Raw genomic sequence first — 25,809 nt, 5'->3', positions numbered from 1 at the left:
AATAAACATTGTACAAGTACAGGATTTTAGTAAATGTACTTAGTTGTCGCACAACACTGACCATTCTCATGCTGCTAAAAATAATTTCACTGTTAAATATGGTTTAAGGCAGTGGTCCCGAAATTTTTAGCTCGAGACCCAAAAGAGAAATTAGACGTTTGCCCGGGACTCAAACTATTGAAAACATCAGATCTAGAACGCGTCGCTTTGCACTGCGTTGTGAGCTTGTAGATCGGCTATTTTCACTACTTCTTCAACATACGTTTTCTAATTTATGGAATTTAGATTTTTCTTTTCTTCCTGAAATGACTTGAAAAAAATCATTGAATGTGTTTTCTAATAAAAAAAAGTAGTAAACCAAACATTTAGTGACCCATAAAGATGTGTCCACGACCCACAAATGGGTCCCAGTGTTTGGAAACCACGTGGTTTAAGTGGTTAATTCATAATGTAACACCGTTATGTATCTTTGGGGTTTCAGCCGAACCAATAATGTTCTACAAATGACTATTGCCTGCTAGCTTTTGTCACAGCGCCAAGCAGAGCCTTTAAGGTCGAGGCGAGCGAGGAGCCATACTGTACTGTAATGCTGTAATACTGTATAGCTTATTGCTGTTTGGCCTGGGTGTTATCCATCATAATGGGAAAATCTATGATTCATCACTGCAGAAAAATTGCATGCTATGGCGGAGCTTGCAAAGTGGATATTGATGTGAGCAAAGCTCAGGACATTAAGGATGTTTTTGCTTGTTGTGGGAGCTGGTACATGTAAATAGCAACACACACACACACACACACACACACACACACACACACACACACACACACACACACACACACACACACACACACACACACACACACACACACACACACACACACACACACACACAGAGTGACTTGCTGTTGTGTTTCAATGCTGCTTCACTGGAGGGAGAACTACTCCTCTTTTTTTCTTTTTTCTTTTTACTGAACCCATTTAGAATTATTTAATGCTTTTACTATTGAAAAAATAGCAGATATACAAGCTCACAGAGCTTGAATAAATTGTGAGAATTTGTGAAAGTCTGAATATTTTGACCTGATTCTATAAGTGTCATTTTTTGAAAAACCTGTTTCTATGTCAGTGCACGGTTTTCAAACCTTTTCATATCAAGGACCACCAAAATGATGGGTAATTGGCCCCCATCTCAAAATATGTTGTTCCAGGGGCCCCCAGAAGCAAAATTTGAGTTTGCTCTAAAAAGACATACATATTCAAAGATTTGCACACAAGAGCTTTTATATCTGATATTTTTCAATAGTTAAAGCATAAAATAATTATATTCCTAAGTGGGTTTTTAAAGGACCACTTCACAAATTTTCAACCTCACATCTTTTTATAATTGGTCCTCAGTAATGCTCATTATAAGATGCCACCATTTTAATGATATCGTTGCTGTCGTCGGGCAGAAACCTCCTATCTCCGTTTTGAACTTTTTGCCCCCTACTTGATCATATTATAGCGTCACGCAAAAGCATCAAAAGTAGTAGATCTGTTTTGAGCTTGTAGATCTGCTACTTTTGATGCTTTTGAATTTGAATCCTGAAAAGTAACTGTGTGTGGCTATTTTCAAAATATTTGCCTCTTTCTTATATTATTTTACAATTTGGCCAATGTTTTACCAGTTTTTATATAGTTTGTCGATACTTTTGATGCAGTAATGGTCTTTTCTCTCCTGAGGTATTAAAAAGGGTTTTAAAAGTCCTTAAATTGTCACTTCACTGTCAAATGTGAACACCAAAAACGCATCTCAAAGGGCACACCAAAGATCCGCGGCACAGCGGTTGGGAAACACTGGACTAGAAGGATAAAGTATTGAAAAAAAAGTGTAATAAGTGTAATATTACATTATTACACTTATTGCACTAGTAAAGTAAAAGTACCTCAACATTGTACAGGAATAAATGCACTTAGTTACTCTCCTTGGCCTTGTTAGAGTAGTGATTCTTCAACTTTTTTTAAACTGCAAGGACCCCAGTTCGATATCTGTGCTGTCGGGCAGACGTCTTGTATCTACGTTTCCTCTTTTTTGATAAAGTAACCAGGCTTGCCTTTATCATTAGTGTCACTATATAGACTATAGGGAGACAGGAAACAAGAGAGGGAGATAGTCAGTGAAGTGACTTGCAGCAAAGGTCCGCCGGGCCATGCAGGAATCAAACCGGGGAGTCGCTGTCTATGTGGTACGCGCCTTGACCGCTCGTCTGTCGGCGCCCCCGTAAATGAATAACGTTTTATTCATTAGGGATAAGTTCCGGATTGTCTCCTTAATCTTTGTCCCTTGACCACTTTGTACTTTCTAATTGCATTACCGTATCTTTGCCCATGATGTTTGTCTGCGACTGACGCTGCCTCTGCTTTGACCAGACCTGTCTCCACTACGTTATTAGTAAGAGAGACAGACTGAAATATCGCTATCGCCACTATTTTAACTTTGTGGACGCCATTGGTTTCAGCAGTTATGTAGCCGGTGTGTCCCGATTTTCTAACCACTTTAAAGGCCCATTCCCACTGGGCCAGATAAACAGATAAAAAATATCTGTCTCCATTCAAGTGGATGGTAAGATACAGATAAAAAAATATCTGTCACAAATATTTTGTATTGAACCTGGCATCCCTATTTCAGTATAGCTCTCAAAATTCTTCCATGGCAAGGAGCCCCTAAAATGAGATTTTTGTTAACTTTTTTATTTTTTCAAAAACATTCAAAACTAAAAAAATATTAATGACAATAATAATAATGATTAAAAATAGCAGAAGTGTGCGCTGTTAGCTTGTAGATCTGCACATTTTGCGTAGCCAAGTTAAAGGTTGTCTAGGACTGAAAAATGGGATCAACATCAGACCCCGATATCCGGCATCGCTCAGACTGTAGAAGTTATTGTATGTTTTGTTCTTTCATTGTTTAACATTCAGGTAATACAGGAATAGAGAAGAGTGATGCCCATTCTTTTCTTTTTTTATACTCCCTAGCATCTGGAGGAACAGATGCATTAGGCTGAACTGTTGACTTAAATTTAGAATACTGTCACTGATAAAAAATAAAAAAAAAATAAAAAAAATCCAAGCGGTGCACATTAAACTATGCAGGGTTGAAGATAACAGTTTGCCCTTCATAACCAAACCCATTTCTACTGGCCTGCCGCAATAATATACCCCTCCTTTTTTCTGTTGTAAAAAGCATAAAAGCTTTGATTTGTGTGTGTGCACAAAGGCTTGACTCTGCACTGCACAGACCCTATAGCAAAACAACACATTAGTTCAAGTGATATGCATTCATAATGTATTTATATAAATGTGGACACTTTGCAGGTTGATCGTGAAGTGCTTTATGCAACATCAAAGCAACAACAACAAAATATCAAATATACCAGAATACAACACATTTACCACTGCAGTTTTTCTGTAAATGAATGCCCAACAGTGGCTCAGTCAGTAGCGCTGTCGCCTCATAGCTAGAAGGTCCTTGGTTCGATTCCCGCCGGGGGGCGTCATCAGTGCCCACACCCTAGGTGGGGTTGGCGAAAGGGCCTTTCTGCATGTTCTACCCATGTCTCGTGGGGTAGATACCCTTGCAAAAAACATGCAGTAATCCTGGTCTCTATACTGCCTCCCCCTGGCCAGTTGGGGCGCCTGATGGATGTGGAAAGGAACTGGTTGGAATAACGTGTTCCTTCCACGCACTACGTCCAAACGGGGAAATTCCCCATCTGTCAGGTGATAAGAAGCAGCCTGCCCACTCCTCATGCACTAAAGGAAGCATGAGCTCAGTTCGGGGCCCTCCCCAGGTTGGCAGAGGGAGAGCAGAGCCTAGGATTACAGCTTAGGCAATTGGCCCTGGGTGAAAAAAATCAATTTGACAATTTGATTGGAACACAGGTTCAATTTGACATGTCCTAGTAACCATTTTGGACATCAGGGATACTCAAATTTCTGAACTTGTGGGCCACCTTACAGAAATGTCAAGCGGCCACGGTCCAGTGACATTACTTGATTACTTCTATATTTTATTCGCTTCATTTCCACAGAACGTAAGACAAGTGCAATGTGCATTATTTTATGGTTTGGAATTCCATTTATATTCTGTCAATGACACAATTTTCTCTCTTCTTAAATTCTGTGCATTTAGCATATTCCACACAAACACTAAAACAAACTAATGTACATTTGTCTGCTAATTGTCTGGGTGGTTGTCTATCTGTCAGCCTGCTATCAAGTGGGATAACGTTAAAGCTATACTGTGTAAGTTGCTCAACTTGTGGTCAGTAGCTCTATAGCAAACCTCGGTCGCGTCCGCGTCTTTCGGCCGTTTTTCGGTTCTCTCACCCCCGCGTCTGCCTCCACCTCGCCGAGATCTATCTTTTGAGGGGTCCCTGGTTCCTGTGCGTTCAGCCATTCCGGAGATACACTCCTTCACCCATGCTTCAATAGCTCACCGCGCACCCGAGTATAGAGAGACACACGGGAGACTACAAATATGGCCGCCCTAACGACCCCACTCCAAGATGCGCTGTGATTGGCCGGCAGTGTATAACCCTCGCTGTAATTGGCCGGTAGTATGATGACGTCATTTTGCCGCGAAATTCTCCCCCCCTCACGGCTCATAGAAAACATATAAAGAGAAGGCTTTTGAAGCTGAAAATAACGGAATGGGGGTTCTAAAACTTTAGCGATTTAACAGTTAGGACCATTTTAAGATTTGTTTTATAAAAAAAGTTACATGGTATAACTTTAAAGATAGCTGAGTACATCTCTCTTTCAATTGCTTCACAATGTTATTTATGACTTGGCCCACATGGCTAATGATGCAGTTGTTAAGTAGAGCTACAGTACATCTGGTAGACAAAAAATAAGAGAAAAGGCAAAAATCTGTGATTTCTATGGCCACTTTCAAGATGTTTTGTCCATTACAGAAGGCCCAATCTTCTCAGTTTAAAGATTGTTGGATGCGTGACTTCGAGGACATTATGGTGGTGGGCCAGTCAAAATTGCACCGTGGGCCGGAAGTGGCCCGCGGGCCGGAGTTTGAGTGTCACTGCAGTACAGTACAGTACAGTACAGTACAGTACAGTACAGTACAGGGTTTCTACCCGACTGCCTGCCACATCTACATCTGAGGGAATATGCTAATCTATGAATCATTCTGAAGGCTGCTGTGTGTGTGTGTGTGTGTGTGTGTGTGTGTGTGTGTGTGTGCGTGTGCGTGTGTGCGCGTGTGTCGTGTACATCAACATTACATGTGAGGAAATATGGTAATCTATGAATCTGTCAGTCAAGTGTTAACCACAAAAGCAACAACTTATATAACCACTTATTTTGTCTCCCAATTAAGGTCATTAAAAGAACCCTCTTCAAATGTACAAAGATGTGCTTTAATTGCGGTCTTGGACAGAAAACTTGATCAACAAGCTGATCAACAAGCTCACAATGCGTCGTGACCTTGTTAGATCAGCTATAGACTGATTTCCTGAGCGACACTTTGTAGAGGGCGCCGCCCGCCATTGCCGCGGCGTAAACAGTAGTGTAAAGTAACTTGTACCCTACTGTGCTTAAGTACAAATTTGTACTTTACTTGAGTATTTCCCATTTTCAATCATTTTACTTCTACTCCATGGAACCATGGCTTTGCCATCCATCCGGACTATGTATGGGTTCATGACTACAGATCCTGTGGCAAAATAACTTAAAATCTACTTCCTCAGTCCCTGCATAATGTATGCCAATTAATGGTCAATGACTATGTGCAACTTCAGGTAGATTGGTCCCACTCACTGAGGATAAAAATGGATCATGGGCGGACGGACTGAAATCAATAGACGGATGCTCGGGTGGCGTAGGGTTACAGTACATGCACACCACAGCAGAGTCTAGGCTAGGGGTTAAAATCCACCATGGGTGCATCCAGTTTGGCCGAGCATGTACTGTACTGCATATAGTATGATGAACACAATTGTCTGCTTTCGTTCGGGTTAGGGAAGCCAGGGAGCGCGATCTTTGTCGCCACTCGTTCTCCAGTGGTGTAAAGTAACTAAGTAGATTTACTTAAGTGCTGTAGCTACTTAAGTACAATGTTGAGATATTTGTACATTACTTGAGTATTTCCAATTTCCAATACTTTTACTTCTCTTAGCTAAGCTTCTCTTTTCTCTTTTTTAGCACTGATGAAGACATGTTGGCTTTTAGCCTCCTTATAATAAAGGCATTTTTCCTCCGTTTAACACTGAGTGCCCATTCTATCTCATTTTTTTATCCCATTTTATCCAATAGCACCTTTGACACTTTATTATTTTACTACACTTTACTACATTAACTTTTGTCTTCTATAATTACTAAATTGGGAGAAAAGAATATATGATAATAATTGGCTTTAAATAAAATCCACAAACTTGCAGCTTGACCCATCCTGGAACATTAATGCCAACCCAACTTTTGTACGTTGTACATCCCCTTCTGGACATGACGACCTTCATTAAGGATCCAACGAACATGCTGGGGGAAAAAAACATGCAAAGCCCCAAGGTTTCTGTCAGAGGCAGCGATTAAAGCATGCCTGTGTAAATTCTATGAGGGTTTTTCTTTTAATTAACTTAATTGGGAGGCAAAATACGTTGTTACGTAAGGTGTTGGTGTGGCCTGCGGTGAGCCTGCAGGCCGTGCGCTGTGCCCCGGCGGACAGCTTTCCTTTACACTGCCCTTGCTGCTGTTTTGTTTTTCCTGCATTCTCATGCAAAGCTCTTAGTAGGGCAGGAGAGAGGGGTCTACCAGCACCCCAATGACATGTTTTCGAAACCTGTTTTTTTTTGGACCGTTATGATGTCTAGTTATGATTTCTGCTTGTTGCCGTCGCCAACTAATACCCCATGGGGTTCATTTTTAACCTTTTCTCACAACTATTCCCAATCTGAACCATACAATGGTCATAACAGAAAATGCCATAACGCTTGATGTAAACAACCTACAGGGACAAATGAACACACTTTTCTATATTATTTTGACCCAGGGAATTCATTAAAGTGGTTATTTTTTACATTTAAGCACATCTTGACCCTATTTCAGGACAGAAACGGCGAAGAATAACCCAAAAATGTTCAAAACACGTCTATACTTCTCTTTGTACAGATGAATTAAGGTGTATTCTTTTGATACCACAGGTTTTTTAGGACCCTTATGATGTCTAGTTATGATTTCTGCTTGTTGCCGTGGTCAACTAATGTCCCATGGGGTTAATTTTTAACCTTTTCTCACATATCCCCAATTAGTGTGGGGATTTAGGGGAGCAAATGCTAAATTCGTGCAATTTTGACTTAAAGCGCGAAATTTTGCACAGATGTAGCCCAGGGCTTGCTCTAATGATTTAGCTAGGGCGCCCGAGTCTGCGACCTTCGGGGTCTCCACAGCGGTCAAATCAAGTTGGGCTTCCATTGACTTTCTATACAGGAGGAAAATACCCAGAAAAAGATTTTTTTTCTGGGTATTTAAGGAGGATCTGAGGGGTCTAACTAGGGGTTTGTCATGATGCTGAATCCATTGCAGGCATTTGTTTTGCACAAAAAACATTCAGTGGGCTAGAAATGGCCTTAGAAAACAATACACGTATGGGTGAGTATTCATGTTAGTCGGAGGCCTTAGGGTTTTTTTTTCTCGTGCTAATCAGTCTAAAAGTTCAAGATTTTGCACAGATGTAGCTCAGGGCATGCTCTAATGATTTAACTAGGGCGCCCGAGTCTGCGACATTCGGGGTTGCCACAGCGGCCAAATCAAGTTGGGCTCCCATCGACTTTAGTGATGAAAAGTGATGAGTCATCACTTTTCAGAGTTGTGTGGGTGCTGTGGCGACCCCGAAGGTCGCAGACTCGGGCGCCCTAGCTAAATCATTAGAACATGCCCTGAGCTACATCTGTGCAAAATTTTGAACTTTTAGACTGATTAGCACAAGAAAAAAAAACCCTAAGGCCTCCGACTAACATGAATACTCACCCATACGTGTATTGTTTTCTGAGGCCATTTCTAGCCCACAGAATGTTTTTTGTGCAAAACAAATGCCTGCAATGGATTCAGCATCATGACAAACCCCTAGTTAGACCCCTCAGATCCTCCTTAAATACCCAGAAAAAAAATCTTTTTCTGGGTATTTTCCTCCTGTATAGAAAGTCAATGGAAGCCCAACTTGATTTGACCGCTGTGGCGACCCCGAAGGTCGCAGACTCGGGCGCCCTAGCTAAATCATTAGAGCAAGCCCTGGGCTACATCTGTGCAAAATTTCGCGCTTTATGTCAAAATTGCACGAAATTAGCATTTGCTCCCCTAAATCCCCACACTAATTGGGGATATGTGAGAAAAGGTTAAAAATTAACCCCATGGGACATTAGTTGACCACGGCAACAAGCAGAAATCATAACTAGACATCATAAGGGTCCTAAAAAACCTGTGGTATCAAAAGAATACACCTTAATTCATCTGTACAAAGAGAAGTATAGACGTGTTTTGAACATTTTTGGGTTATTCTTCGCCGTTTCTGTCCTGAAATAGGGTCAAGATGTGCTTAAATGTAAAAAATAACCACTTTAATGAATTCCCTGGGTCAAAATAATATAGAAAAGTGTGTTCATTTGTCCCTGTAGGTTGTTTACATCAAGCGTTATGGCATTTTCTGTTATGACCATTGTATGGTTCAGATTGGGAATAGTTGTGAGAAAAGGTTAAAAATGAACCCCATGGGGTATTAGTTGGCGACGGCAACAAGCAGAAATCATAACTAGACATCATAACGGTCCAAAAAAAACAGGTTTCGAAAACATGTCATTGGGGTGCTGGTAGACCCCTCTCTCCTGCCCTACTATCTGCAAGCAGTGTTGAATTGCTGATTCGGTGTTTGGGGGTACGCGATTTTCATGACGTCATGAAATTTTTCAATAGCTAAAGTTACTAGGGCCCCTCCACCTTGGGCCCTAGTAACTCAGTCCAACTTTCTTACCCCTTGTGACGCCCCTGCGTGCACGTCGCTTAACACCTAATAAACAGGTCTATCGATATGCATACAGTACATGCTCGTTTCGTTGTTAAAACACCCTGTTGTGACACTAAACATGTTGAGGTGTGAACTTGGGAGTTGTTTGGCATCAATGCATGTCTGTGCATGAGACCCTGCTCAGAAAAGATACGGGACGGCGACTACCCGCATGACTAGAGCAATACAGTAGTAAGTATTTACCACCAACGTAACCTACACTTATAGCTGTCACAATTATGACCTTTTTACTTGTGATTAATGATTTAATTAATTATTTTCGGCATTGATCATTGGAACATGCAGAATACGGAATTTATGTTATTTCTTTTTTCATCAATTTTTTTTATCCCACGATTTTGTAACCCATTTTTCACCCGGTGTCAATTATCTAATGTAATCCTGGGTGCTACACTCCCTCTGCCAACCTGGGGTGACAATGGACTGACCTCATGCTTCCTTCTATGCATGAGGAGTTGCAAGTTGCTTCTTTTCACCTGACAGGGGAGAGATTCCCCAGCTGGACGTGGTGCACGGAAGGAACACGTTATTCCAACCAGTTCCTTTCCCCTCCATAAGGTGCCCCGGCTGGCCAGGGGGAGGCAGTATGGAGACCAGGATTACTGCATGTTTTTTGTGAGTTGCATGGAGAGAAAAAACAAGGTTTAGGATAGCAAGGATTGTAAAATGATTAGGTGTTTGGGGAGGGAGGGAGGGAGGGAGGGAGGGCGTTTGGGACCTACTTTTGCAGATACAAACAGGTAGGGGAAGCAATCACAGGTGCTTTTATACTGTAGTTAACCCATTTAGGCCTAACGGGCTAAATCAGAAATTAGCCTACAAAACAAATATGTTGTTACATACTGTACATGTACTGTAAGCCCCTCCCAAACAGCAAAATGTGTTCCCGGCCTGAATGGGTTGTTAAAGAAAGAATGATTGATACAATTCTAGTAAACCAATACTATGGTTAAAAGATGCGTTCTCGGCCTTAATGCACTTAAAATATGTGATAAGAGGGCGACAGTGTGATTTCTATGAATAAATGAGAAGCCACCTTTTGGGAGAATACTGGATAACATTTAGAGTTATCCTGAGCAGATTGGTATTAAACTTTGGCCATAGAACACAACATGATAGTATTCAGCAACAGTTGTGGTAATCAGGTTTTTGATGTAATTCACTTTGCAGATCGGCTGGTTGGTTCACACAGTTTGTCATTGTTAATTATATTTTTCATCATTTCATAATTTTTCACCTTCTCTCAAGTATGCCTCGATCTACATAGGCCTACCGTATGTACAGTATATGTCTGTCTGTCTGTCTGTCTGTCTGTCTGTCTGTCTGTCTGTCTGTCTGACTGACTGACACCTACTGTAATCTTATGTGTAATGTGTGGGAACAGGGCCATAGATTTGTCTGTGTTGTGATTTCCTATTTTGGGCAAGGATTAAGATTAGGGAAAATAAAAAAATGAAATTGGAAGAAAAATAGCCAATCTGCCATCTCCCAGTGTGACACGATATGGCGTGTTGTGACTGTGAGATGGCAGATTGGCTTTTCCACACAACACGCCATACAACAAAGTATAATATAAGACTTAAGTGTTAAGTGAAAGTGACATGAGCAGAGCTAATAGCGCTATAGCTAGCATTCGAAGGTTTATTTATTTATGTTGTCATTCGCGGCACGCAGTGTGCGAAGGATCACGTTCTTAATGAACCGCAGCCCCCCGCGGTGATGGCAAATCTCTGCTGTCACTGTGACGGCTTTGACAGCCATCATATTTATGCATTAGAAGCTTTATTTTCTCCCAGAATGTATTCAGAGAGAGAGAGAGAGAGAGAGAGAGAGAGAGAGAGAGAGAGAGAGAGAGAGAGAGAGAGAGAGAGAGAGAGAGAGACGTAGCCTTGGGTTGACAAGGCTGCCTCTGAGCAACAGATAGTGTTTCTTACACAGGAAAAGCTTGTAGCCTGATTCATTAAGTGTTTGTACTGTAACTTAAGTCAGTATTTCTCAGATGACTACTACTACTACTGCTGCTGCTGCTGCTGCTACTACTACTACTATTACTACTACTACTACTACTACTACTACTATTACTACTACTATTACTATTACTACTACTACTTCTACATTTGGGTACTCCTAGGGCAAGGGTATGCAACCTGTGGTCTGTGGTTCCAAAACATCTTGACTCGAAAAATAATTCAAACAAGACCCGGGACCCATAAAATGGTACCCAAACTACTTCTCAAACGACGAGATAAAGCTCTAACTTTTTTTAGTTGTTTATCATTATATTATATTGCTTCTTCCAAGCGCCTTTTTTCAATACCTTTTTTTTTTTTTGATTAATACTAACCTGGAGAATTCACTCGGTAGTTGAAAATGTCGGGATCTTCAAAGTCGGTGCTCGTAAATACATAGCAGTAAAGACTGAAAGGCAACAGGTTCTCTGTCTTTCCATCTCCCCTCTCCGTTAACATTATGGGTAATCCATTCAAGTAAAATTAAATGTTATCTATATTCCACAAAAGCAACACTTTATATGATGATCTAAACACATCATCTATTTAGAAAACAAGAAGATATGTTGACAAAGACAAGGTTAGGGTTAGACATATTTTTATTTAAATCAATATAGTCCTCATTTCGTAGGATTATTTTCAAAGTAGGGTTAACTACAATTGAATTGCTGTGACTTCCATGGGCAGGCCTGCAGTATGAGACTACACAAGACTCCTTCTGACTGTACAGAGACAAAAAAACTAAGCACATTTTCGCCAGCCGACTGTACTGTACTGTTACTGTAGTGTACACAGTTGTGCGCATGCGTTGCGCACTGAGATCACATGAACATGAACGCTGGTGTTGCCAGGTCTGCTCTGCTCATTATAAGCGACTTTGTTCATGCTTTCCTATAATGTTGCTAGTTGTGGGTTGCTTTTGACTCATTTCTGAAGAGTAGTTGCTTATTTGGCCTTGCTTTCAACATTCTTTTAGAAAATAGCTAATGTAATAGAGCTCAATATGTGAAACTGGTTGCTTCTTTTGGGCTTGTTTTCATATACCTGGTCGCTTGTTTTCACTCATAGAATCTGCAACCGGAAGCAGAGATTATTCCTCTGCTCTCTGCGGTGAGAAAAAAAAAAACTAAAACAAACAAAAAACAGTAGCCTACTATTACTAGTCGATTGGTACAGTATAGGAATTGAGAGTTGAGATTGAGATTGAGAATATGGTATTTAGTTAAAATGTGAGACAGGAAAGTGTCTCTGGCTTGTTTAGGCTTTCATGGTTCTGCACCAGTAGCTGCGTGTCCAGTCTTCCAGTTTTCCTTCGATAGTGGTCCCGACCCGCTGCCGAAATCCTGCCGATAAGCTCCCGATGGTTACCTGTCGGCGACTCAGCACCCGATGCTTTTCGACGGCAAATCGTGGGAGATTCTGTGCGGTTAAGACCTGCCTTTACCCAAAGTGGGGCTGCTGTCTCAATTGGGGGCGAGAATTCATACCAGGGTGGATGTGGTTGCTATGGCAACACACCAGCGTTGCCTGTCACTGTAATTTGAGTGCATATCAACTCAAACATGTTAATGAGGATTGATACTGTGATTTATTTATTTTTATATTGGTTAAATTAATGAAATATGTCTTTTCTGGGTAACTATTTAAATACCATTACCCATGGGTCTGAGGTGTCATTTTTCATATTTTTCAATCCTATATTTCGTGTCATTGTCATGCTTATTAAAAAGAAAGTTAGTAATTTTATGCACTGTATAATTGAAATGTACTGTGTCAAATTGGCTGTTATATTAGATTATATTATCCAAAAGAAATGCCATTTCCAAAAGACTGTCACTCACGCACAAACACGCTCACGTGCATGTGTGCGAGTTTGTGCGTGAGTAATTAACCCCTGCAGTTTCCACCTATAGGTGGTGGAGTGGAGTGGACGTCTCCAAGATGAACCTCGATAAGAACTTGGGTTTGATTGATTGATTGATCAATTGATTGAATACTTTATTAACAAGATTATTAACAGTACAGTTAGTACAGTCAAAAATGTATGTTAAAAGGATAACACAAAAAGCCATATAGGGACGTTTACATTGTAGTCCATTTTAATCAATTCGTTAGTACAATAAGCTACATCAAAACTTATTGTGATAAAGCTATTTTAAATCATTTTTTAAAAAATTACAAAAAAGGTTGTGGACATACATAGATACATAGATAGGCCTATTATTGTATAGAAAGTTGACCCTCCCCCCCACCTCCCTTTTCCCCTCTACACCAAACCTTTACCCCAAAAACAGACGTCCTACAAGACCGACAAGAACACCTATTGGGCAGGGAATAGCTGGACCTACAAGCTCGCACCATAAAGCACAATCACAAACTTTGTAGATCGACTATTCCCGTCCCGCCCAGAATTTCCGCCTTTTTTCCTTTTTACGATATGCCCCAGAATAGAGACGCAAAGAGTTGATGCAGTTAAAAAGGTTTCTTTGTTTTTAGTTTTTTGCGCCGCTGCTTTCATGCTATTTTCCTGGGAGCTTATTAAAGGAAGCTCCTATCAGTCTGCAAGCAAACGGACTCGTGGGCATCATGGTCCTGCATGAGAGAAACGCCGGGGTCTGATCCGATTCAGCCTGAGTTAGGCATCTCAGATGACTCCAGCCAAGCGTCCCAAATCGAATCACGCGGTCACATGGGCACGCCATGGACGGTGCAGCTATAGCTGCAGGCTATCACTCTACCTGAGAGGGATCGTTGCTTATAAACAGCCCGGCCACATGGCCCGAGTAGCCTTTTGCATGGTTAAGTGCACGGATACTTACTTTGACTTAATTACAAGTGGCACTGTTGAGTTGCTGTTCTGTAACGTGTTGCTAGCAGTGGTGGAAGTAAAGTACACTGATGTATTTACCACAATGTAGAAATCCTGTTATAAGTAAAAACCTGTTTTCAGAATTTGCCTTGAGAAAAAGTACTTTAAGACTACTGGCATCAAAGTGTTATTAGAACTATGCTGCCACCAAATTGTGGAATGACCTTCCAAAATAAAGATTCATGAAGATTCTTGACTCCGAACCCAAACTCAAAACTAACCTCAAAGAAGTCATGTTCTCAAAATACAAGTCGACATACTGTAGATTCTACTGAAAGGACATAATATGAGGTTTCCACCCGACAGATACGAAAAGCTTCCACTGAGAGAGCTGAAATGAACGAATGAATGAATGAATGAATGAGTCTCGAGGGCTGCACAGAGAAACCGCTTGTCACCACTTACCCCCTTGGTTGACCCGTTTGCCCTTTGACCCTCCAGGTTTTGACGACCGGGATACGGACCTGTTCTTGTGCGACACGAACACGTGCAAGTTCGACGGGGAGTGTCTGCGAATCGGGGACACGGTCACGTGCATCTGCGACTTCAAGGTAAGACCTCCTCCACCTCATCCTTTCACTGGGGGCTAGTGGTTGTCAGAGTGGTGTCCGGGGACCCCCAGAGGGCTAGTGGTTGTCAGAGTTGTGTCCGGGGACTCCCAGAGGGCTAGTGGTTGACAGAGTGGTGTCCGGGGACCCCCAGAGGGTTAGTGGTTGTCAGAGTTGTGTCCGGGGACCCCCAGGGGGCTAGTGGTTGTCAGAGTAGTGTCCGGGGTCCCCCAGGGGTTCTTGAGGTGGGCTCAAGCATGATTAGTTAAGAAAGCAACACTCAGAGCCTTGTATTCAGAGAGTGGCGTCACTCCCGTTCACGTCATGGTGCCAGGTCTTCTACCTACACATCTATTGGCACATAGTGACAAACCACGAACCGGAAGTTTACAGAATGCATTGGAGTCTATGAGGGAAAAGTGACATTTCGAGTTACATGAACCACGTGACCAGTGCTGTTTCTGACCCCACATTGGCGGAACTCTCTATTTCCAAGACTCTGGCATCACTATCCCCTCTTTAGTCCTATTTCAATACTTCGGCTACTCAACAATAGCCGATCTACAAGCTCATGGTCGTGACACATCGAGGTCTTAGATCTGCTATTTTTTAAACATCTTGACATAAAATGATTAAACTTGAGAAAATGCAGACAGGAACCAGGAACAATGTGGGGGTCTAGTTTTAAGAGCCAGTGTTGTGGGGGGGGGGTGGGGGGGGGGGGGTGTTTGAGGTGCTGATCATTATGATCTTGTTATCCCTCAGGAGGAGCATGGGATCCGCTGGAAGTGGGGTTGGTTATGACGTGGGGGATTATTTTTGGGGTTATGTGAAGTGGGGTTGGTTGTGTGGAAGTGGGGTTGGTTATGATGTGGGGGATTACAGTATTTTGGTTATGGTGGAAGTGGCGTTGGTTATGACGTGGGGGATTATTTTGGGGTATAGTGCCAGGCTGTGTGGAGGTGGTGGATGCACCTTTACTTTGCACACAGAATCTCTCTCTCTCACGCACACGCACACGCGCACACACACACACACACACACACGCACACACACACTGTGGGACACAGAGCAGACGCTGTGCAGGACAGTCACACATTGCACTACACTTCACTGACAGTCTGTCTGTCTGTCTGACTGTCTGCTGCTGTGCTGTTGTCTGTTACTGACACACCAGCACAACTAACTCCATATTCTGCCCCTATCGTTCAAGGTTCAAGGTTCAGGGTTGTACTTTATTGTTGCATCTTTTGTCCAGGTACATAAGAGTAAAACGTATTTTTGTTTGGCTTCCTACAGACAATGCAGCGGTATATATAACTAGTAAGACACCTGAGGGTGGAATCCGACCTCAGGGTGACATGCGACCTCGCCCTAAAGGGCGAGGTTGCGCCAATTCTTGACTATCTGGCCAACCACAGCGTTTCTCTGACGATTCTAGTTGTTATCATTCTGGGGGGAGTTTGTTCATGTTTTTGTGAGGGTATCAACCCTAGGAGACACGGGGAGAACATGCAAACTCCACACAGAAAGGCCCTATCACCAACCCCACCTAGGGTGTGAGCGATAGGGCCTAAACATGGAGATGTGGAGAACACTATATATGGAGATAGTCCAGTCCATCATGTCATATGGGACTACCGTCATAGACAGTAGCCATTGTTAGGCCGGAGTCAATGGCTGTCTGTCTGACTGTCTGTACAGGAAGTGATGTCACATGACATACTTTTTATGCCCATATATGAGTCATTCTGTACCACATCTCCATGTTTAGGCCAAACAGGGTCGCTCCATTTCTCCATGTATACAGTAGGTCCTCCAAATGACCAACGTCGAGCTTGACAAGGAGGATACCGCACATTGTACCTCATCCACCATTTCTTCTCTCTCCTTTTGGTATCTTTATCCTCCTCCTCCTTTTTTTCTTTTTTATTCTTCTCTTTTTTTCACAGCCGCCCCCATATTTACTTTAGAAAATATATATTAAATTCTAAGAACGTTTCGAGTACCAGTTTGATACAAGAGCGAATAAGCGCTACACTTCTGGAATCCTGTGCGTCGACTTAAAGTCGGATCCAGGCCTAATAACTTTATCTAGCCGCCCCCGTTGCCACCTCCTTTTCTTTTCTGAGACACATTGTACCTCATCCACCCTTTCTTCTCTCTCCTTTTGGTATCTTTATCCTCCTCCTCCTTTTTTTGTCTTTCTTAGTCTTGTGTATCCTTCTCTTTTGGCTACTGTCTATGACGGTAGTCCCATATGACATGATGGACTGGACTATCTCCATATATAGTGTTATCCACATTTCGTGTAGCCGCCCCGTACAGGAAGTGATGTCACAACTCGCTGACATCACACTGACATCACAGGGGTACGGAAGGACACTCAAGCGACACGGTTCTTCAAGTTCAAGTTCAAGTTCAAGTCAGTTTATTGTCTGTTTACACAGAAATTTGTTGTAATGTGCATACAGTGCCTACTAAAAACAAATACACCACAATAAAAACACAGACACATACAGACTACCACACAACACAAGGCCAGCAATAAAACAAATCCACCTTGAAATTGTCCAATTCCAAAATTCTAAAAGTTCATTCCAAATTTCTAAAAGTTCATTCACCTATCTACCCCCCTTCTTCTTGTTTAGGAGGGTGATGGCATGGGGCACAAAAGATTTCTTGGTCCTTTGCAACTTGCACCGCACAGCTCTGAGCCTCCTCCCCGATGGGAGAAGCTCAAACTCCTCGTGGAGGGGGTGAGAGGGACTGTCCGCCATTTTTTGGGCCAGACGCACTACTGCAGCATTCTTCAGAGTATATGCGACCTTCGGTCGCAATAACAGCAAACAATATAGTAACAGCAAACAATAACTGCAAAACAACAAAAACTATGTAAAAAGATAGTAACAATAATGATAATGACGTAGAAAGATTTTGGGAAAAGAAAGAGAAGCATAAGAGAGAATAAAAAAGCTATTAATTCCTTTTGCCCTGGATCGTTCTCGTCTTTGACAGTTTGTTGATGTGCCTGATTGTTTGTGGAAAGAAGCTTTTTTGCAGTCTGTTGCTCGTAGCTTTGAGACTGCGTAGTCGTTTTCCGTGCGGCAACATCTTAAACAGGTTGGGATGGTGTCGATCTTTGATGATTCCACAAGCTTTGCTGTATAGGACAGTGGTTCTCCTTTTTCTTTTAATGTCAAGGACCCCTAAATTAATGTGTATCTGGCCAAGATTTGTGGTGTTAAAACTGTCACACATATATTCAAGCATTGAATATATGGCGTTGAGAATTCCTGATGTATAGGGCACTGTGGGTCCCACAGAACCTCTGCATTAGACCACGGACCCCCATAACTCTGAGAGTGTACACATGGAGGGTATTTGGTTCCTGACTATCCATCATTCATCTGGTGATGCCCTGGAACCTCCTCAAGGACCCCTGGGGATCCACAGACCCCACTTTGAGGTCATCATCTCAACAGCACCCTCTCTACCTCAAACACGACCCAGTGTCCCATCCCATATTAAGTCCCACCATGGACCCACCTCTTCTCCCTTGCGGTTAAATGTCCGCTTTGTCCTTCCACAACATGCATTTTAACGTGGTTTTCTATTATTTTTAGATTGATTTTTTTATCATTTTGTTCCTGGTCATCCTTGATTGGAAAGCACTCTGGGTCAACGGCTATTTTTTTATTTATTTGCTATATAAAGTAGATAAAGATGACATGACTTGACAACACAAACACAACTGTAATTCACCAACACAACATCACACAGCAGCACGCATGCACGCACGCACGCACATACAGAAATAATGAAAGACTCAAGAGTGGACCTACACTAATTCGAATAAGACAGAGCGTTGGCAGCATCAGCGAGGCCAGAGGCAAGACAGATCATGATCCAAAACAAAACACTAGCAGACAGCCTGACTGCCTCTCATGCACCATTGACTCAACTATGGCATCACTAGCCATGTTGCATTATCCTCACTTAGACACGTGCACTCAGAGACATCAAAGGGGGCTTGAGCCCCTGCCCTTTTATCCGTCTGTAAAAAAGTGCCTTCTCCAGACCACCAATGCAGTTTTTACTATGTTAAAAGAAATGCAAATGCACCCCTTTTCCGTGCCATACCTGAAGGCAGCATTCAAGAGAATTGCTTTGTCCAAACTCTCCTGAACTTGAATGCAGCATCTTATGTTGAAAGAATTCATGCCGTAACGCCACATCTCCAGTATTGGCTTGATTATGCTTAGTTGTGGTGTCAAGCACCGACCACAAAGCTCACAACGTGTTGCGTTGCGACGCGTTGTGACGCATTGTGACCTTGGAGATCTGCTATTTATGCTATTTTCCAACCCCCAAGCTCACAACGCTAGCCGATCTACATGCTCACAACGCCCCGCGTTGCAAGGCATTTCTGCCTCTAATATTTGACAATTTGGCCAATGTTTAATTTGTCATGGTATTAAAAAGTCCTTAAATTGTCACTCTAGAAATGTGCATATACCCTCTAGTCTATATGTCATAGTATATTAGAGAAACAGCACATTCGAGACGCGGAGCACTCGTGGTGCGGCACGGGGCGGAGCAAGCGGTCGCCACAACAACGTACTCCAGGCGGTGCGCCGCTCTATTGTCCACGACACTGCGAGCGGCTACCGAAGCCCCCCTGTATCCACGAAGCCCAAACGAGTTACGAGGCCCCCCTGGGTCCACGAAGCCCCAAGCGGCGCGAAGGCCAGCGGACCTTGGTCCTGCTCTTCGCCCCCGAGCGCCGCAGGCGCGAGTGGCCGCGAAGAGCGGGCCAGGGCCGCGCGGCCGGCGGAGCGCCGCGCGAGTTACGAAGCCGTGGTGAATGCAATCGTTATATTTATGCCCAGGCCGTAAGGCCTGGGCAAGCGCACGTTAAACGCCCTGTCCAAGTGACTACAATGGAGCTAATGGCTAGGCTAGGCTAGGCTAGGCTAGGCTAGGCTAGTAAATAAAGAGTAAACACTTCCGGTCTGCGGCGAGTTCAAAGCGTGACGTAACTCTCTTATATACACTCTGGTGAATGGCAGAGCAGTGGCTGACGTCGCCATCTGGTGGTGATTAGTGTGTGGTGAACGTCAAAACGAGTGCTCCTTGACAACTTTTACTGGTTTCTTGAACATACTGTAACATATACACTTAAACTTTATGCTGGTTTGTTTACTGTTGAGTGAGAAAACAATGTTGCACATTAAGTTAATCATCTGGAGACCGCCCAAAATAATTTGGGGACCCCCCCCCCACAGATTGAGAACCAGTGGCCTACAGTATAATGAATGACCTATAATAAGCCAAGACGGGGACAGCAGGGAACTTAAAATTAAAAATCCTTCTTTCTTTCTTTCTTTCTTTCTTTCTTTCTTTCTTTCTTTCTCGTATACTATTCCGCTCCAAATTGCCCCCCCCCCCCCCCCCCCCCCGTGATGTAATCAAGCTGATTGAAGCCATACTTGTAGAGTATTGATATGAGGTTCTACAGTAGGGGACTGGATGCAAATATCATGCGGCGTGGACACAATTTATGTCTGCTCATGAATTTTCACATCATTCTCCATAACCATGACTGCCATACCCCCCACCCCCACCAAGCACACACACACTCACGCACGCACGCACACACGCACGCACACACACAGCCTTTGACAACTGCAGCAGGGATTGAATGGAGCTCATTACCTGGAATAAATCTGGGAAATGACTCCAGTCTTGATAATGGCTTATACTTAACTTTATGAACACAATCTATAATGACAAATCAAGGCAGTCGGGCAGCTATTGATTTGGGTATAAAACTCTGTCCACTATTCTAGACTAATAATAAAGCGTATAGTGCTGCCCAGCATGAATTAAAACCAGTGCTGCCGCTGGTGGGCCGCGAGGGTATTGCAAGTGGGCCTCCAGAAAATTGGCAAAACACTACTATGTTGATGATAATATAACATGAATCGATTGATTGATTGATTGATTGATTGATTGATTGATTGATTGATTATACAAACAAACATATGGCCCACAATGTTGAGGTACATTTACTGTACTTAACTTGTGTATTTCCATTTTTCTAAATGCTTGTCCTTGGCCTGAAAACGTTGTTCTACAGTGTAGTATCGCTAGTACTTCTTTCCCTCCTTTTATCTCCGTTGCCTTCACCTCTCAGGGAGACAACATTAACGACGGCTCGCAGACATAATGTCATTATGTCTCCATTCCTCATCGCTCGCTAGATCTCACACTGACGCTCCTGTCTGCACCGTGTACTGGCCAGGGTTGCCCTGTCTGCTTGTTACAACTAAGCGACTTTGGGCTTTGTAAAGTCGCTTGTAAGTATTGTTGTTTTTTTTGTCTTGTTTCTGTGTAGTGTAGTTGCTTGTTTGGGCTTGCTGTCTAATGTTGTTCAAACCAGTGTTTCTCAAATGTTTTCATGTCAAGGAATTAATGTCGACCCCCTAATCCCTATTTTTTTTTTTTTTTTTTTTTTTTTTAAGATTTGTTTGAAAAAGTAGCCCTACAAGCTCACAAAGCGTTATGAACTTGTAGATTGGCTATGTAACGAAATAGCCTATGCATAGGCCTATACCGGTAGGTCTAAAGTGCCTATAATAAGGCCTATAATATGAGTCGCTTCTTTGGGGATTGTTTTCATAGACCTGGTGGCTTATTTCCCTCGCAGAGCAAGCCAACGACAGACGACACGGATATAATCCTGTGGCCGCCCGCACAGCACCGAGGTGCTCTGTGCACTGCTCAGGAGAAGAAGAGAAAAACAGTGCACGGGTCACGCCACTTTGATTTGAGGCTTAATGCCACCGTCTCAGTTAAACTTAGCGCCCCCCCCCCTCTCTCTCCCTCTCTCTCTCTCTCTCTCTCTCTCTCTCTCTCCCTCTCTCTCTCTCTCTCTCTCTCTCTCTCTCTCTCTGGGTATTGCTCCACGGTGTCTGCTGGGCGTTCTAGGGGTCCTGACGTCAATAGTCCTTGATTGCATCAAGCGAGGGCTAATTCAATGAACGTGACACAAACGCTTGTCCCGGAGTATACAGTGCTGTCCGCTGTGTCGGCCAACAAAAAAAAAAAAGAAAAATGTGTCCAGTAGCAGCCGCCTCCCCCCACCCCCCTCTGTTTAGTGTCAATGGAACGAAAATGTAATTCTAAACACACTCACACGGACACATTTATGCGTGCACTGTAAGAGCCCTGAGTGTTAGTTTAACCGGTAGAGGCGCCGGAAAGAAACTCGCCGAGATTTTTATACTTGTATTTGTTTTACTGAGAATAAGGTTAGAAATAACTTTAAGATTACGCATATCTTTCTGAGGTTAAGATTAGGAATAGGGTTTGGTTTTGGCTCTGTTTTACTGAGGTTAGGATTAAGGTTAGGTTTAACCGTTTAGGCATAGTTTACAGAGGTATATAAGGATATTAAGGATCTCAATGGAAAATAACAAATAAGCCTTGCCTTACCCGAGTTTCTTTTTAGTTGACATTGTATCAGTGAACCTTTTCCTATCCAAAACATCGAATAAATACCTCAATCAATCAATCAAAAGGCATAAACCATCAGCCCAGGGGAGTTTCTTTCCCGCGACTCTTCTGGTATTCTTAAGTTGACACCGAGGAGGGTACAATATGAACGGACCCAAATCCGCAAGGTTCCAGACAGTCCACAGACCCGTAAGGGTCCATTTGGTTCCATTTTGTACACTCTCTGAGTTAAATTGAGCACTCGTGCATTCTCATTTTACCAAACACAGAGCTATATATACAAAATGTATAAATTGGCACCGAGGATTTCACAGTGTGTAGGTAGATAAATGAATGCACGAGGATGCCCCCCAAATGCTCCCTCTCTCTCTCTCTCTCTCTCTCTCTCTCTCTCTCTCTCTCTCTCTCTCCCTCTCTCCCTCTCTCTCTCTCTCTCTCTCTCTCCCTCTCTCCCTCTCTCTCTTTCTCTCAAACACATGCACGCACACACGCGCACGCACACACACACACACACAACCCAGAAGGGAGATAGCGTGTAAGGTTGGGATGCGTGGAGGAAGTGGGTTTTGATCTGGCTGGAATCAATGGAGTCTATTCAAGCAGCCAGAGATTCCTTCCCATTCACCCACATTAGATTCACCTCACAGCCAAGACATCCTCCTCTCCCCCTCTCTCTCTCCTCTTCTGTCTGGCACCGTGACCACAGTCCACCACGCTCTCAATGCCACTGGTGGAAAGCACTGCTTCTCAACCTTTTCAGGCTGCGACCCCCAAAATAACCATATTTTAACTGGGGACCCCCACACCCTGACGAGCACTAAGAGTTGAAAAGAAATTGTGAAAATAGCCGATCTACATGTGAGCATGTAGATCGGCTATTTTCACAATTTCTGCCTCTAATATTTGACTATGTTTAATCTGTCATTTCAGAGGTATTAAAACGTCCATAAATTGTCACTTTATAAATGTGCAGATACCCTCTATACACTTAAACCTATGTTGCTAGTTACTTTGTAGATTTCGATTTGACAAAACATACAATATTTTTTATCAGTTCAGCCCAATTTAAACTTTGGCAATTAACAAGCTCACAACGTGTCATCATTCGTCGTGTTGTGGACTTGTAGATTTGGTATTTTCAAAAAGATTTTAATACATTTTAGACATAATTATGATAACTTGTTCATAAGTACTTTTCCTTTTGGTACTGTAAAGTATCTTATACTTTTATACTTTTACTCAAGTAAATGTAGAATTCCAGACTTGTAACAGAGCATTACAGTATTGATACTTTTTACTTTTACTAAAATAATTTCGTACCTTTTCCACAACGCACAGGCGTTGCCAACTACCTCACATTATAATAAGGGACACATGATCGGGCGTCCCTTATTTCCTAGAAAAATAAGGGACTCCCAGAAAGAAAGATAACATCTCACTATACAAGCGTCTCGCTGTCCCCCCAGCTCTTGATTAAACAATTGATTTATCCAATCAAGACAGAGAACTCACACAGGACACATTATAAACAAGTGAAATTGGAAGCGATGACACAAAAGAAATGAGCAGACAGAAATTGGAGCTGGCACAATATAAAATTGAAGCTGATAATTGGGTACTTTCTCCCGATTGGCTGAAGATTGGCCACCCACCTGAAAATGTATTTTCTTTTTATTAAAGAGAGAGACACAGAGAGAGAGAGAGAGCCCTGCTTGACAAACACACTATGCAGGGGTGGGTGATATGGAAAAATACAATATCACAATATTATTCCAAGCTGTATCACAATACAGGAATTTATCACGATTCTTTTTCATGTTGGTTTTCATGGTTATTATTCAAGTTACGTAACAGTACAACCACTTACAAGGTAACAAAAACGAAAAGAAAAAGGAGTAACAAACCATTTAGACCAGTGGTCCTCAAAGTGGGGTCCAGGGACTCTCTGGGTTCCTTTTGGGAGGTCTAAATTGATCCTTACATGTATGTAACTCTGACTCTTACGGGTCCATTTGGTTTCATTTGTGTACTGTTAAGGAGAGACCTTGACATTTTAAAGTTTGAGAACTACTGATTTAAACAAATATGCAGGTTTAAATTAATTCTGCAAGGAATCTCTGTATTATCAGTTCAACAGGATTCTTTTTATAAGGCTCCCTCCCCTGCAAGCAAGCCTGCACTGGCCCTGTCCAGGCCCACTTAGGACTGGCCAAAGGGCCCCCTGTAGGCGGCCCACACTGGGCCCGAGAGGTTTTGAACATCGGCAAAGTGTTGGCCCCAAAGTGCTGGGCCTGCGTGGGCAGCCCTTACTTAGCCCTCACATTGTGAGGGCTAAGTAAGGGCTGCCCTCACAAGCCTACACTGGGCCGGCATAGGCCCACTTGGGGGCCCTGAATAGGCAGCCCTCACTTGGCCCTCAGGAAGCCCTATTTACTGCCCTAACTAGGCCCTGACTATGCCCACAATGGTTTTGTAATCTATTTCTTCTATTGTAGCAATAATTATGTTTAAACCATTTCAACTACTGTAACTTAAGTTCACTTTAGGAAAAAAAAATAACTATTATTCATCTAAAATGTATAAACAATAAATAACAATAGTCAAAGGGATTAAAATCAATGTATTTATTAAATACAAAACAAATATAAAACAACACAACATACATTCAGTAGAACATTGGGGTTTCCAATTTTCAATACTTTTACTTCACTATATCTTAAAAGGCAGACATTATACTTTTATTCCACTACAATCATTTTAAATTGAAAATTGATTATTATAAAAAACATACATTGACCACCTCAGCCTATACATTTCGGCCATTTGAAAAAAGAGCTCTACAAGCCTGTGATGTGACGCATAGTGAGCTAATAGATCTGCAATTTTCAAGATCTTATACATTTGAAAACTTGTGAAATGGGACATCCAGCATAATGAGTACTTTCTACTTCTGGTACTTTAAGTAAATGTTGATACCAATACTTTTGTACTTTTACTTTGTTGAGTATTCAGGGATTAGGATAACATTATTTACATTCATCTCTTAATTAAATCCCTTATAACTACTCCTTATACCCAGACCTCAGCACTACATGCAACTGTGGGTAATAAAAAAGAAGAAAAAAAAGAGAAAATAAAATGTCAGGAACTGACTACTAAGCAGAAGTGTCCACAATAGCACAGACTAACTTTGCAGCTTATTGTCAAGTGTTGATCTGGGTGGGGTGGATTGTGGAACGAAGGACCCAGAATATTAAGATTGTGTGATTGATTTCAAACAAAAACACACACATTTTTAACAAATAGTTATTTTAAACAAACTATAAACAACAACTACAAAACAACCAACCTCCAGTCAGCCGTCAACGGTAAGTCCCCTATACCACCAGCCCACCTTGTGACTTGAGCCATGAGTCAATTTTCCAGGATGTTTCTTCTTGTACTGCTCACAAACATTACCCAGGCTTGTCCTTTCTCGTGGCTGTATTCATCTGGAAATATATAAAAACATAATTATTAGATTATCTGCATATGTGTGTGTGTGTGTGTGTGTGTGTGTGTGTGTGTGTGTGTGTGTGTGTGTGTGTGTGTGTGTGTGTGTGAGACACACACATTGTGCTAACATTTTTATACTTCATTCCCATTGAAAAGCTTTCACAGAATCCACAGGTAGAATTAAACTTTGGTTGACCATGCCCTAAGGCAGGGGTCTTCAACGTTTTCAGGCCGGGGACCCCCAAACTGATGGGGAGATGGAGCAGGGACCCCCTACCACCTCGTAGGGTGGGGGG

General features: G+C 42.4%; 1 protein-coding gene across 1 annotated transcript in view; it reads left to right on the top strand.

Annotated features, from left to right (window-relative positions):
* The window catches only part of tmeff2a (transmembrane protein with EGF-like and two follistatin-like domains 2a), a gene marked incomplete at both ends in the record, with an annotated part of 198,677 nt that overhangs the window by 30,310 nt on the left and 142,558 nt on the right, over positions 1–25,809 (top strand). The window contains one exon of the mRNA XM_080752724.1: positions 14,391–14,500. Within this exon, the coding sequence (XP_080608850.1) occupies positions 14,391–14,500 (110 nt within the window). The remainder of the gene's footprint in view (positions 1–14,390; positions 14,501–25,809) is intronic.

This window comes from Nannobrachium achirus, assembly GCF_963921795.1.
Source record: "Nannobrachium achirus genome assembly, chromosome: 22".
Lineage (NCBI taxonomy): Eukaryota > Metazoa > Chordata > Actinopteri > Myctophiformes > Myctophidae > Nannobrachium > Nannobrachium achirus.
Note: the sequence above shows the minus strand (reverse complement) of the source record. Positions and strands in the feature narration are given on the sequence as shown.